General features: G+C 48.9%; 1 protein-coding gene across 1 annotated transcript; it reads left to right on the forward strand.

Moving 5' to 3' along the window:
* Window positions 1-7,910: 7,910 nt before the first annotated feature.
* Window positions 7,911-10,397, forward strand: LOC118629325 (spermatogenesis-associated protein 31D1-like). The gene has a single exon (XM_036260363.1). The coding sequence runs from the start codon at window positions 7,911-7,913 to the stop codon at window positions 10,395-10,397; it is 2,487 nt and encodes an 828-aa protein (XP_036116256.1).
* The last annotated feature ends 3,742 nt before the right edge of the window (window positions 10,398-14,139 follow it).

A 14,139-nucleotide genomic window follows, 5' to 3' on the forward strand; every position in this document is an offset into this window, starting at 1 on the left:
CCTCCCTTCATGCGCTCCATGCGCTCCATGCCTCCCTTCATGCGCTCCATGCTCTCCATGCCTCCCTTCATGCGCTCCATGCGCTCCATGCCTCCCTTCATGGCGCTCCATGCGCTCCATGCCTCCCTTGGGTTGCGAGGGGAAACTGAGCTGACAGAAGTAGCCCAAACCTTCTGGTCGTGTCTTCATTTTGCCTGCCTCTCCCTTTTTCCATCACCGTGGACTCCTGGATGGTTTAGAGACAGGACCGTGGAGCCACATGCCTGTCACTTACCAGGTGTGCCACTTAGGACGAGTTACTTAAACTCTCCGTCCTCAGTTTCCATACATGAAAATTGGGAGTGATAACAATACCCGCCTGGTTGGATTGTTGTGAGTTATCATACATAAAACATATGGTAAGCCCTTGGTAAGTATTTAGTATTGTAATTTTAATTATTATTATTCCTATTCATCAAGATGAATTGGCAACTGTCCTCACCTCAAGAAGCGCACAGTCTCAGTGGGAAGGCACAGAAGTGAGCGCATAGCTAAGGCGAAGCACTGCAGGGCTGAGGAAGCCCGGGGCACTCGGGAGGGGCTCTTCCACGTTCCCCCCTCACCCGGTGTCAGCCCCCGCCTCGGGCCCAGCACCTAGCTCAGGGTCAGTGTTCTCCTAACGTGAAACTTAGACGCTGAGCCTGAAGAAGCGCTTCAGCGAGAGAGGGGTTGGAACAGACTCTTCTGCGTTTCCAGGAGGGCACGGGGGAGGAGAGGGCAGAACAACCACGAGCAAATGTGACTGCAGGTTCAGTGCGGCTGGCCACGAGGAGGCTCGGAGGAAGCCGAACGGGGTTGGGGTGGGCGTGAGTAAGAAGATAGAACACCAGTTAGCAAACTCTGTGGTGATCCAGGGGGGATCTAATGAGGGCCTGAGCTACAGCAGGCCAGTGAGGAGGCGGAGGAGGGCTGCTAGGCGGACTGCTGAGGAGGCCTCCCGGCCATACACTGAGGGGCGAAGGCCAAAGGAGGCCCGCCTCGATGTCCCCGGGTCCCAGGGGACATGCGGAGGAGAGCTACCGGCCCCTCATGAATGAGAAGACAGCACTCCTCATCCCCCTAGCAACACTGCAGGGCACTTTGTTCTACCAGGTGTTTATTGTTTGTTTTGCTTTGCTTTTTCCCCCGAGGAAAATAAATCACTGAATCTCATGTATGGAAACGGGAATGAGTGTTCACAGTCAGGGCCCCGAAGATGCTCTTCTCCACCCAGGGCTGCCTCACACCCGGCCCCAGGCTCCCCCACTGGAGGTTTCACAGACACCTCGTGGCTACAGGCTAAACAAGGTAGCCCAGGAAGTAAGACATGAAGCCAACATCTCAAAATTCATGCTTTAAAATTTTTTTAATTGATTTTTAGAAAGAGGGAAAGGGAGAGGGAAGGAGAGAGAGCAAAACACTGATGTGAGAGAGAAACACTGATCTGCTGCCTTCTGCACACCCCCTACTGGGATCAAGCTCACAACCCTGGCATGTGCCCTGACTCACAATCAAATGGTAAACTCCACCTCTCGTGTGCGAAATGACTCTGGGTTTCCAGACGAATCTATGCTGTCACAACACTGCTGCAGGAGGAGAAGGGGACATATCTGGGTGGCCAGTACAAGTCACCCATTCACGAGTCCTGCGCCGCAGACCAACTGCAATGATGCCGAGAGACTCCTGCCCAGCAGACAGCGCCCTGGGCTCACAGCAATGGGAAACACCTCCTCAGAGCAGCAAACGTCTCTTCCTTCCCTTGTTTGTAGTTTTAACTGTTCTATTGCCCCCTGAAAATAAGTGTCCCAGTATATCATCAAGCACCACAAATGAACAAATAGAGGAGAGTACTGGGTATTAGCAAGTATATTTTGTCCATTTCCATTTGGATATGAATTTTTAATTCATAAAGCTATTCACTATTATAACAATTTTAAGTAATCCATTAAATTGTTCTGGGCACTGCCATCACTAAAATATTTTTTAAAGTAATTTTATTAGTGAGAGCCATTAAATTGCATTTATAGCACTTTGATCATTCCATCACTTCAATACACTTTTCTAACTGAGATGTCCTTCAACAAGTGCACCTGGTCAAGGTTGTCTGTTTCCTGTCCCGTTCCTATGTGTTTGATGTTAAAATACAGTAACATTTGTTAAAAGAAACTTTAATGAGGCCACTAAACCTCCAGGTTTACTTTGCTTCATGCAATACATATACTCCTAAAACGTAACATTTTTTTTGTAAATTGTTTTGTATTTTATATTCTTTTAGAAAATAAAAACCAACACTAAATTCTTTTATAAGTATAAATTGAGATTCCCCATGCCAACTTTGCTTGAACTGAAGTGCACCTATTAGAATTGTTTTTACAATTAGGTAAACACTGAACACACATGCACTTGTTTACGAGTTCACTCAACAAATACTTATTGAGTACCTGTTGTGTGCCAAGCACTGCTCTGAGGGGCTGGGAACTCAGTAGTAAACAAGCCAGAGTCCCTTTCTTTGTGGAGATTATAATCCACTGGGACAATCAGACTAAACAAGTAAGTAATTGTATAATACAACTTCAGGTAGTAAACATGCTCTGAAGAAAAATAATACAGGAAAGAGGGATAGAGAATACTGGGAGAAAGTGTATTTTAGACATTATATTAGCTTTCTATTGCTGCATAACAAATCACCACAAACTTAATGGCTTAAAGCAACACACATGCATTATCTCACATTGTCTAAGACCAGGAATCAAGGCCTACTGTTCCCTGGGTTCTCTGCTTAAGTCTCACAAGGTTGTGGTCAAGAGTCAGCCAGGGCTGGGTTGGATCCGAGGCTTGGGGTCCTCTTCCAGACTCATGTGTGTTGGCAGAATTCAGTTCCTGCAGCTGTAGAACTCGTGGAGATAGAGGGACAATGTCTGTACCTGCTTCTTCATCTTCTAAGGGCTACTCTGATTAGGTCAGGCGCACCCTCAGTGACCTCCACTCAGTCAATGATTAGTATCCTAATCACGGAAACTAGATCCCACTGAATCACAGGTTCCACCTGCAATGGGACAGGACACTGGAGATCATGGGGCCACCTTAGAATTTTCCCTACAAGAGACAGGATAGCCAGGGAAGGACTTTCATCTTGGTTACTTTTGAGCAAAGACCTGGAAAAAGATATCAAAGACTGAGCTCTATAAAGGTAACTAGTAAAAATTTTAAAGTACATTATGGGACTGGCTTTCTTGACTCACATTATATTTCTGTTGGCCAGTACTAGGACAGACACTGGACAAATGCCTTATACCACAGCTGAAAATAAGCACTATGTGCATTCCTGTTTTACCAATGAGGACACCGAGGTTCCAAGAGGTTGACTAACACCCTCAAGTTCACGCGGTCAAACGTGGGAAGACCAGGATGTGAGCCGAGGTGAGGAACCAAGCTGCACAGCAGGACACAGGAATACCACCTGCGCTGTCACTCAGGGGACACACCCAGGAGCACTCAGGGTGGGCTTAATGCTCCACTGTCACTATGTTGAGGTTCTTAATTTTATCTAACTCGGGTTTGTAAGTGAAGTCCGAGGAGACAATGGTGCACGCCCATGAGCGGAGGGGATGCCCGCCATGTACCTGCCTTTCCATTTACATACAGCATATGGGAAGCCCCCGGGCACAGATGCCACTGGACCCATGATGGCGAGAGTTCAGTGAGACTCAACATGAGCACAGGGTAAGTATGTCATGTCCATGACTACGTAAACGGGAGCGCGGACGGCCCTGAGAGGCTACACCCTTTCCATTTGAACCAGATGCCTTCGGGGATCCTGAAAACAGCTGCACCCATGTGGTCCAGCGCAGGGGTAGTGATCGGGACGGGAGTGGGGGAGCACTGAGGAGGGTCCCTAGGAATCTGAAAACGTCCAAGAATCCTAAACTAATGACTTATCTCCAGTGAGCCCCCCTAAATAGCAGCACGTTATTCTAGCACAGCTTCTGGAACACACTCCCCCTTGGAGACAAGATAACCGGGTATATTCTGAGATCTGGGACCGGACTTCTGTGTGGTGATGGACCTCAACTGGGAAGATGTCATGGGGTTATCTGGGGAGTATGCCCACTGTGCCCACCACCACCACCTGAGCCACCCTCATGGCTGCCTGAAGTGTCCTGGGGAGAGCTTTATTCCAGAACCTAGGGATAGATATACGTAAAATATGTGTGATGTATTCCTGGGAGGGATGGTGTTTTAAACATTTATTGTTCATTTATAACTTACTGATAAAAACTAAAATTTGCTATTTGACATTCACAAAACTAAGACAGTCTAAAGGAACTTTAAGTTCTGTACCCAGGTTTGTGTAAGTTGGATTTGAGGACATATATGGTCCTCGGTGTAAATGTCTGGGCACAAGCATAATTTCCAGGCAGGGCCTCAGACTTGCAAGGCAGTGGACATGGTGACACAGAACTCAAGGTCCCCAAACATTAAAGGGGGACCCAGGAAATATCTGGGTTACAGATGAAACAGAGCATTTATTAAGGTAAATGTATAACATGTTAAAAGGCAGATTGGAAAACAGGATAGCAGAGTAGGGCAGAAGGACCTAGAGGCCCAAGAAGGGTGGAAGGGATCCGCTCAGCTGGTGTGGGGAGGGGCTGTGGACACATCCTCTTGAAGGCGTACCCTCCCCCACCCTCAGAAGCCCTGTGTGACTCCACAGTGCTCTGTGATGCGGGCCTGGCAATAAAGTCAAGAGTCTGCACTCTCAGAGCTCAGCTCCTCAAATGGAGCCCTGCCTATTTCCGAGCAGCCTATCAGAGCTTGATCCGAGCTTCTGCTCAGAATCTTTAGACAGTAGCCGCAACCTAATTTACATCTGTGTGTTGTGGTTGTTCCTCCTCTTATTCATTTTCCTTGTGGGAATTCCATCCACCCCAACCTTCTGGGAAAATGAACACATACAAAAGGTAAGGAACCCTGACCAAGCCCCAACAGAGTTCTTTATTGTTTCTGTTTCTATTCCCACATTTTAAAATGAGTCTGGTTGAGTCAGTGATGCAACAAAGACAGGACATCTGAGGAGAGAACAGAACATCACTCTTCTAGGGGAAGAGACCAGGCAGGTCTAGGGGTTCAGGGAGGACTCGGGTTCCCATATGAAGCTCACAGACCATCTGGGTGTGGTGGCAGGTTTCTGGCTACAAACACAGTGGTTCTCTGGTTCTGGGTCAAGTTATTCAGGGACTTGGGGATCTCTGTAGGACGTCAGAGTTAACCAGCACTTCGTCACGAGTCATACTCCCGTCAGGCATCACTGGACCAACCCTTTGTGTTCGGCTGGTCAGGAGAGCAGTGCTGAGCCTCCGAGAGCCTCTGAGCAGAGGCTGCAGCCTGAGCACCGTCCCAGGCTACAGGGTCCTCTCTGAGGGAACAGACGTGACTGCAGACCTCGGATTATGTGCCTCATTGAGCAGAGGACCTCTGAGAACACCAAGTGTGGACCTCGTAGACAAAACACTTAGAGTTTTTCAAGATGGGAAAATTAAAAACACAAGGGAATGAACATAAGGAAGGGACACAAAGTTCTATTAATTACAATGCATTGGTCAGCTCAGAGAGACACTGGTCTTGGGTAATAAATGTCTGAGTGTCCGAGGGAGAGGAGTAAGAAATGAGTCCCAACCCCTCACTCTTTCCTTTGTGTTCTCAGCGTCAGGGCAGAGCCAAGAGGAGAAGGAAAGGTGGGACACCGAAAGGTAAGGTTCTGCCTATTCCATCCCAGCTCCCCATGGGGACCCTTTCTCTCTCCTTCCATGAGGCACCAGGTCCATGATCTCTGTGTCACTTGGTAGATACACCCGCTCAGGAAACAGAGCCCTCAGAGGAGAGGCTCATGGAAAGACAGTCAGAACCTGAGACATTTCTCAGATTCCCTGCTCTGCCGTCCCTGGGTTTGAAGCAGTGAGGGACCTTGGCCATGGATGTTGCCCCATAGACAGCGAGAGTCAGAACTTCTGTCTCCTGACTTTGTGAAAGTACTTTGGATGGAGGATGATCAGATTCCTCTTTGTTGTAACCATTGACGTCTCTGCTTCACAGAGTGTTTTTGAGCATCAAATGAGATAATGTGTATAAAAGTACTTTATAAATGAAGTAACATACACATGGGGACCTTATTAATATTAACATTGACCACTTGACTTCATCTACTAATTCTTGGGACTTTAAGAGTCTCATATCCCATTGGTCGCCCATATAGGGACTCCTGTTTAATGCCTATGCATCTACCTTCATTGCATGTAACCCACTCTCCTGATTTCCCAGGTTCAGGATATTACCACAGGGAAGAGGAAAAAAACAGCCTGATTTCTATCTTGAGAAGGTGACTAGTCTTTCCTCCCTTTTCCTGATCTCTCTGTAGCATGTTCTATGCAATTCCAGGGATCCAGTGGAGCCTTCCACAGTCATGGGAGGGGTTGCCATAGGAACGGGCATGTGAGTGAATGCCTTGGGGTGGGTGCTGCTGAGTGCACTGTGAAGTCATGGGTGTGGAGCAATGGGAAGGGGCAGCAGGCTTCAGGTGGCCCCACCCCCACCAGGCCAGTAGGTCCTCCTCTCCTTGTTCGGGTCCTGGCTGCAGCTTTGTACCTCCTGTCTCCTGCAGCCCCCTGGGCCAGCATCATGATACCAACCACATTCGTCAACTTTTATGTCCAGACCCCTCCTGTGAGGTGTGTAATAATGCAACCGCTGAAATCAAGGAGCTGCTGTACTCAGAGGGCCTGGAAGAGTCTACTCCCTCTGTGTCCCCTTGGGCTCCCACAGCTCCTGCGACTGAGCCATTGTTCACTCAGTCCTCTGCCATCTCAGCAGTCCCTCCAGGGGACCTGATACCACCTCCTCTGCCTGAGCCTTTCCCCCCTCCCCCCTCCGTTCTCTCCCCTAACCCAATGACCCCCTTGGGTAGTTTTCTGTCACCCTCATCACCGGGTCAAACCCTGTCTCCAGAGCCTTTTCCTCCCTTGGAATCCAAATTCCCAGTGCACTGTTCCCCACCCCAACCCAAAGACTTGCTCTCTTCAACCTCGACACAATGTGATTTCCATCAAGAGTTTTCTGCCCTCCATTCCACAAAGACCTCTTTTGGGGGAAACTCTGCAGCCAAACTTATAGATCCTAGACACCTCCCATTTCTCAGCTCTGATGAGCATGACTCGGTACAGCAGTCCTCATATCCTAAGCCCAGGGAGGACCATTTAAAGCAAAACTTTATACATTTTTTCTGGGGTCTTCCGTCTCTGCACAGTGAATCCTTGACCTCTGCTGTCCATGTCTTGGATGACTCTTCCACAACCTTTATTTTCAATAGCATCTCAAATGCCTCCACAGGCCAAGAATCCCCAGTACTTCGTAATTTCCTACCGGCACCCTTGCCTGAAGTTCAACCTCAACCCTTGCTTCAAACCCTGCCCCAATCCCAACCCCTACCTCTTACTCCGATCCAACCCCAGGCCCACCTTCATTCCTCACTCCCAATCCTACCACCCAGTCCCACATCCCAGATCAGGGTCGGTGAAGTGTATGTCCATAGACCCCAGAATGAATCAAAATGTCTCACCTCATCTGACATTCAAGACCCGGAATGGAAAGTGTTGCAGAAGAAACAGGAAAATTTGGGGGTACCCTCTGTGGTTCCACATTTTAAGAAAGACTCCTGTTCTTCAGCTCCTACCTCTCCTAACTGCCAGCCTTTTAGGGCCCGTGTTTCAGTCTCCACCGATCCTGCAGAGTTTTCTATCAGCAGTGAGCATCAAGAGAAATTTGAACATCACCTTAGACAGAGGCTCATCCAACAGCAGCAGGGCCTGCCCCACAGGGTCCATGAGTCCCTGTCACTGATGAGGTCTCTGAGCGACTGCTCAGACATATCTGAGTCAAAGAGCAGTTATGGCCTCTCACAGATCTCTGTGTACAAGGGCCAGAGTAACAAAAATCTACATGTTGGATTGAGCCAACCAGGAAGCTTCTATGAGAGGGCCTCAGACATGTTTCAGCTAGAGGAGGATGAGGGGAAGGATGAGAGAGAGAGACAAGGGGGTGATCCAAAAGATCATTTGCTAAGAGACTCAGAGAGCTCTTCACATAAGGATGTGGGAAATGACACTTACTTGATGAGTCTGTCAGGGGAAAACTCAATGATGTCAGGACAGAGTGTAAATCGGAGACAACTGGAAAGTGTCCTGAAAGTACACCTGAGCAAAAAGTTTGAGGAAATCAGTGAAGGTCAGCTCCCAGGGACTGTGCATAGTTCACGGCACACGATCGGGCAGACTCCTGTGCAGCCCCACCCCGAAACAGCACGGAGCAGTGGGCCAGCCCCAGTGGGTGGGGGCTGCCACCTGAGTACATGCCAGGAGCTTTCCTTCCTTCAGTCCAGCGCTCAGCAGAGGCTGGAAGCCCACATGACTGAGTTTCGTACAAGGATGTTGCAGGGCCTTCCCCCCATAGTCCGGAAGTCCATAGAGACCTTTAAATTGAGAGATACTTCACACCCTTCCTTGATTGATCCCAAGTCTTCCTCTTCAACCGACCTGGTTTCTGAGGTGAGCTCCGAATCTGGGGGCTTCACAGCCCTGAGAGGAAACTCTAAATCCCCCCACGTGGACAGAGAGGGACCAGAGAATTCAGCCACCATCCTGCATCTTCCTCTCCCTGCCGCCCCACTTGTGGACAAGGAAGGACAAGGGACCCTGACAAATTCACCCTCTGATATCAGACAAGGACTTTCAGAAGAACTACAAAAGATTCTGAATGCCAAAAAGACTCTTCTGCCTGTCACAAACAGTACCATTAGCAAAACAAGTGAGAGACGTACTCCGAGACCCAACATTCGACCCCCAACGCTGCCCACAGTGCAAGCAGGGACCGGGCATGAGCTGAAGGACAAGACTGTGAATGCCAGTGACAGAGCAGAAATACTACAGGGCACAAACGGGGAGAAGTCAGAACCTGCTTCCATGCCCACCGTGTCCAGGGAGACAGTTAGGGCCGAGGAGCTCGATGCTCTTCAATCCAAATCTAGTGACCTCTTAACAACCAGCAAACCAGAAATTTCCCAAAAGATAAATGTGGATGAGAATAAAGGAGAAACTGCTGTGACCACTGAAGAGTCCCCACCAGAAATGTCAGTTCTCCAAGATCCCAAATTATCAGATGTACAGAAGCAACTCATTGATGAGTTAAAGGCTAAACTGGAGAAGGGGAACCACAGCCAGGCCCAAGGCCAACCCACTGACACGCACCATGACTCGGACAGCTTGACTTGCAAAGCCTCCCTGTCTCCCGCTCAGGATGTCTCCACTGTGGACACGGGAGCTGTCCAGGTGCTGCATGTCCATTTGGAGGACAGAGGAGTCAGTATGGAGCACAGGCAGGAACCTTGGGTTCCTAAGCACGTCTTGAGGATTTGTGAGGATAAGCGTTTCCCATCAGCTGTAAAGAAAGTGAGCCCCGCAGGCTCCCGATCAGAAGAGCTTGGAGGAGGAGATGCAGGGTTGAGAAGTGGAGGAGATGCAGGGTTGAGGCCTTCCCAAGCTAGAAGGAAGAGATTTCCTTCTCAGGGCACAGCATTAGAGGAGATGCTTGGTGGCAAGCCTCCCCAGACCCTGCCACAGAAGGGACAATCTCCTGACAGCCTTTTCATAAGTAAAATGAAGACCTTTTTCCAATGGCTTCATCCCGAGAGAAAACTCACAGAGCAAGAACACTCCCAGAACAAGGGCAGGCCCATATCATCTGCACAGAGCAGAGGCCCAGTCAAAAGTAGAACCCTCTTTCCTGGGAGGATGAAGGTTCAGAGAGTCAGGTCTGACATTGGGAAGTTCCCAGAAGAGAAACAGAGGCGTCGGCATGCAGTCGATACCACCTGCCCTCAGGAGCCCCTTCCCTCTGCAGTGGAGTTCGGGAAAGCTCAGCAGAAGGCAGCAGTGGGGGCCTGGGCAGAGCCTGTCCAGGGGCATCCATTCCGCTCCAGGACTCCCTCCTGTAAAGTGACAAATACCAAGTCCGGCCGCCAAGAAGCCATCTTCGCTGGCCAGAGCTCTGCAAGTAGTAGACAGACCAGAAACAAGGGCGGACACCCCCAGAAAGTTGTGGTATTAAAGGATCAGCAACTATGTCAGAAGCACCCCCAGTCTGTGCCCCGCAGAGGGACTGTGCCCCGTCCAAGCCCCACCTACAGGCCTCAAGCTGCCCAGGGACCTCCTGCTGCTCTCACCACTGCTGAAGGCACTGAGTTCAGAGATCAGTCTCCACGACTTAGACCAAAAACGCTTCCCCAAATTTTCCAGGGGAAAAAAATTCCCAAAGTTCCCACAGCCAAATAACTGCCTCCTTGTGAAGAATACTAACTTGTCTAATGAAATTTTCTCTAACAATAGTGATGTCTTTTCTGTGTCCTGTGTTGGGACATGGGTTTGGGGTATCTCAGGGCTTGTGCTTAGGAAAAGGAGTTAGTTCAGCTCCTACTGATTGCCTCCTTTGGCTTCCTAAAGTGACCAGTCCCCTGGACTCTTGTTGAGAAGCAATCACGTGTCCTCCCCCGAAGCCCACTTCCTCCCGATGAAGTTTGGGAGATGGGCTCTGCCTCCTCCTCACAGCTCAGCCTTGGTGAACACGGACAGCAGCCTGCACCTGCCCCTCGGGGATGCTTTACATCCTTTAGGGCAGAAGGGAAGACAGGCCGTCTGTAGCTGAAGATGAAGGACGTGTACATTTCTCAGAGATATCAGTGAAAAACAGACAGTGGCTTAATCATTCTTTCTGAGAGGATCCCTCAGGTGGGTGAACCCTGAATGGGAGTGTTTGGGGGGATGTTGCTGCAGTGGATCCTGGGCTGGTTGGGGTAGGGCTAGGAACAGCATAGACCTTGCTCAAAGATCTTTCTTGTGGGTCATGTTAACATGTTAGGGAAGCACATACTTTAACCTTCACTCTGAAGTGTGCCTACTGGAAAGTCACCTTGAGGAAGTGGTTCCCATCTCCAGTTATTTCTTCAAGCTGAGGAATTGATGATATATATATATATATATATATATATATATATATATATATATATATATTTTTTTTTTTTTTTTTTGCTGAGCAAAAGCATCACTCAGCTCTCAGTGGTAGGAATGAATGTTAACCAGGCAGGCACCTACCTCCCAGGTAAAATAAAGCTGAAAAGAAAAAGATGCCTTAGAGTGAGTGAGAAAGGAAGAGCCAATGAAGGGAAAGAGTGACCTTGCGGGGGGAACACAGGTTGATGGCTCGTCAGCCCCACACTGGGACACTGCCTTGCTCCCAGCTTCCTCACACTGACCTAAGCTCCACCTGCCGGGGCTGAGCAGAGCACAGCACAGCACACTGAGGTGTTACACCAGAGAGGCACGGCTGTTCCTCCAGTACTCGATCAGTATTGGCAGGGACGTCGTCAGCATGGCATCCCTGTCTATGGGAAAGGTGACCTTGGTGCCTTCCTACCGTCCATGCTGGATGGAAATATATACGATCTTGCCCTTGGTGTGCACAGTTCCCCTATCAGGATGGAGATGTCGCCTTGGATATTCATGGCTTTGGTGGAGCTATAATAAATCTCCCCAGAACACCTGCGGCTCAAGAGCCAGATGTGAGTTCTTGACTATGCACCAGGATTACAGATATTTGAGGGCTCACCATGGGCCTCCGTGGAATGCTGTTTTTGGCTAAAGCTGCACACACACCCACCCTTACTACAGCGGTCGGGAGGGAAGGCAAGTCCACTTGCACAGACTGAATCACAAATGGAGTGAGTGTCCTGGTGGGAACCTCAGGGAGCTTTCCTAGTGAGCCCTGTGAATCCTGGGTGTACAGAGGAAACACAAAACAAGAACCGCAGATGTGCACCACAGCCCTCTCTCACCACCACACTTGTATCTTCTTGTCCAGAGTGATGCGTTCACCCTACCATGTCTGAAGCTTGGGGTCACAGAAAAGGTGCAGATCTGTGAAACTTCTAGTAGAGACAGAAAGGTGGCATGGGCCCCAGGCAGGGAACTTGAAGAGGGGAGCAGGCAGTGGAGGGCTCTAACGTCCTGTGGACAAGCAGCCAGTAACCCAGCCCCCAGTTCCTGCATCGTCTCATCTAGGGCCCTTTACTTCCCTGCAGTGTAGGTACTGCCACACCGTAGAGCTATCACCAGGCACACCTCTGCCTTTGGGAGTCCAGCCGGACCTGCCACATCTTTGGCCTCATCCCCTATCCTTCCAGCATAGATGCCCATTGTTAATTTTGCAAATCCAGGTCATTTTCCCACTCACTCCCTGTCCATCCACGAAGCTCTTGTCTGCCTCCCTTGCCCAGGTGGACTTGATGGTCTATCAGGTAACATTCAAAAAGCTCCACTACAATGGGCCCCTCCCAGTCCCCTTTAATCCTTCCTGTCGGGCAAAATATCAACTGTGTTTTTGCAGGGATGTCTTCCTATAAGTAACTGATCACTATTGGATTAAATCTCACAGTCAATTCTACTGGTGCCCCGGAACTACCTGGAACTCATTCATTCATTGCACAAATACAAATGTCATGCTTACTAACGTGTAACCAAACAAATGGAGCTTAGGTCTCTGTTTCCTTAGTCCCTTCTCTCCCCAGAGCTACTCAAAAGCATTTCAAGTCTCACTTCCCCAAACTGAGGCCACCTCCACTCCTCCACAGATGTGCTGGACCACAGTTCACAGAGGAGCTAGAGGCCATGCGATGGGGACTTTTCAACAAAACACTTAAAGAAAAATCCACTTTAACATTCTTCCTTTCCTTTTTCCTCCCTGTTATACGGAAAGAGGTTTCCTTCCCAACCTCAAAGGACTGACACTCCCTGGAGCCACCTTCCTGAGGGAGCTGGAGCCCCTTCTTGGTGGCCTGGTGCACCCCTGCCAGGTCCCTTTTGCCCCCTCCCTCTCCTTGTGAGGTACCCAACATCTTTTATTTTGTAAAGCTTAACACAGGAATGTCTAAACATGCATAAGAGCAGACAGAACAATACATCTTCCCTTGTACCCTCAGCCAACTCCCACAATTATCACCTGGCCTGTGTAATACACCCCATTTTCACAGCACAGTGAAAAGGCCCTTTGAACACCTGGTCGTCCGTCTCTCGGACACATGCTCTGTGCGCATGTCCGCGCACTCACTGCTCTTGATGGTCTCCACGCGTGGATCCCACTGATTCTGCGCAGACGTGCCGGCGTCCAGCCCTCGAGGCTTCGGCATCAGGTCTGCTCGCCCGTCAGTCAACCCTGAGGGGTCAGGTGAGTGAGCGCTTCTCTCAACTGCATACGAGACGTAATCTCACAGAGCAAACCCGGTGCACAGCACTGCTGTTCCTCAGTCACACCGAAACTATGCTAAATGCTAAATGTATACAAGTAGAAAACTACAGAATCGGCATCGCTGTATGTTTTCAAATATTTAGAAGAAAATTTTTTCTGTCACGCATGAACATGACTTAAACACAGTAGATCAGACACACTTGTTTATCTTTTTCTTCCCAAAATGCCTTTAAAAGTAAAAGATTAGATGGAAAGATGCTCAACATCATTAGCCATCAGAAAAAAAATGCAAATCAAAACAGTATGAAGTAGCAAGACACAAAATATGGCTAGAATAACAAATTCAGGTAAGTGTCACTGAGAATGTGGAGAGTGGAACCCTCATACGCTGCTGGTGGGAATGAAAAGTGGGGCAGCCACTTTGAGAAATAGTCTGGCCCTTCCGCAAAAAGTCAGTTACTATATGACCCAACAATTCCACCTCTAACTATACACTCACGAGAAATGAAACTTGTAAACAAATGTTCAGAGCAGCGGTATCCAGTACTTGTTCTAGTCAAAGGTGGAAACAGCCCAAAAGTCCATCAACTGATGAATGGTAAATAAAACATGGTATATCCATGCAATGTAATATGTTTTGGCAATAAAAAATATTATTACATGTTACAACACAGATGAACCTTGAAAGCACAATGCTAAGTGAATAAAGCCAGTCACAAATGATCACATGATTCCATTCATATGAAATGTCCAAAACAGAGGAGACTAGAGAAACAG

The sequence above is a fragment of the Molossus molossus genome, unplaced genomic scaffold (genome assembly GCF_014108415.1).
Source record: "Molossus molossus isolate mMolMol1 unplaced genomic scaffold, mMolMol1.p scaffold_m16_p_14, whole genome shotgun sequence".
Classification (NCBI taxonomy): Eukaryota; Metazoa; Chordata; class Mammalia; order Chiroptera; family Molossidae; genus Molossus; species Molossus molossus.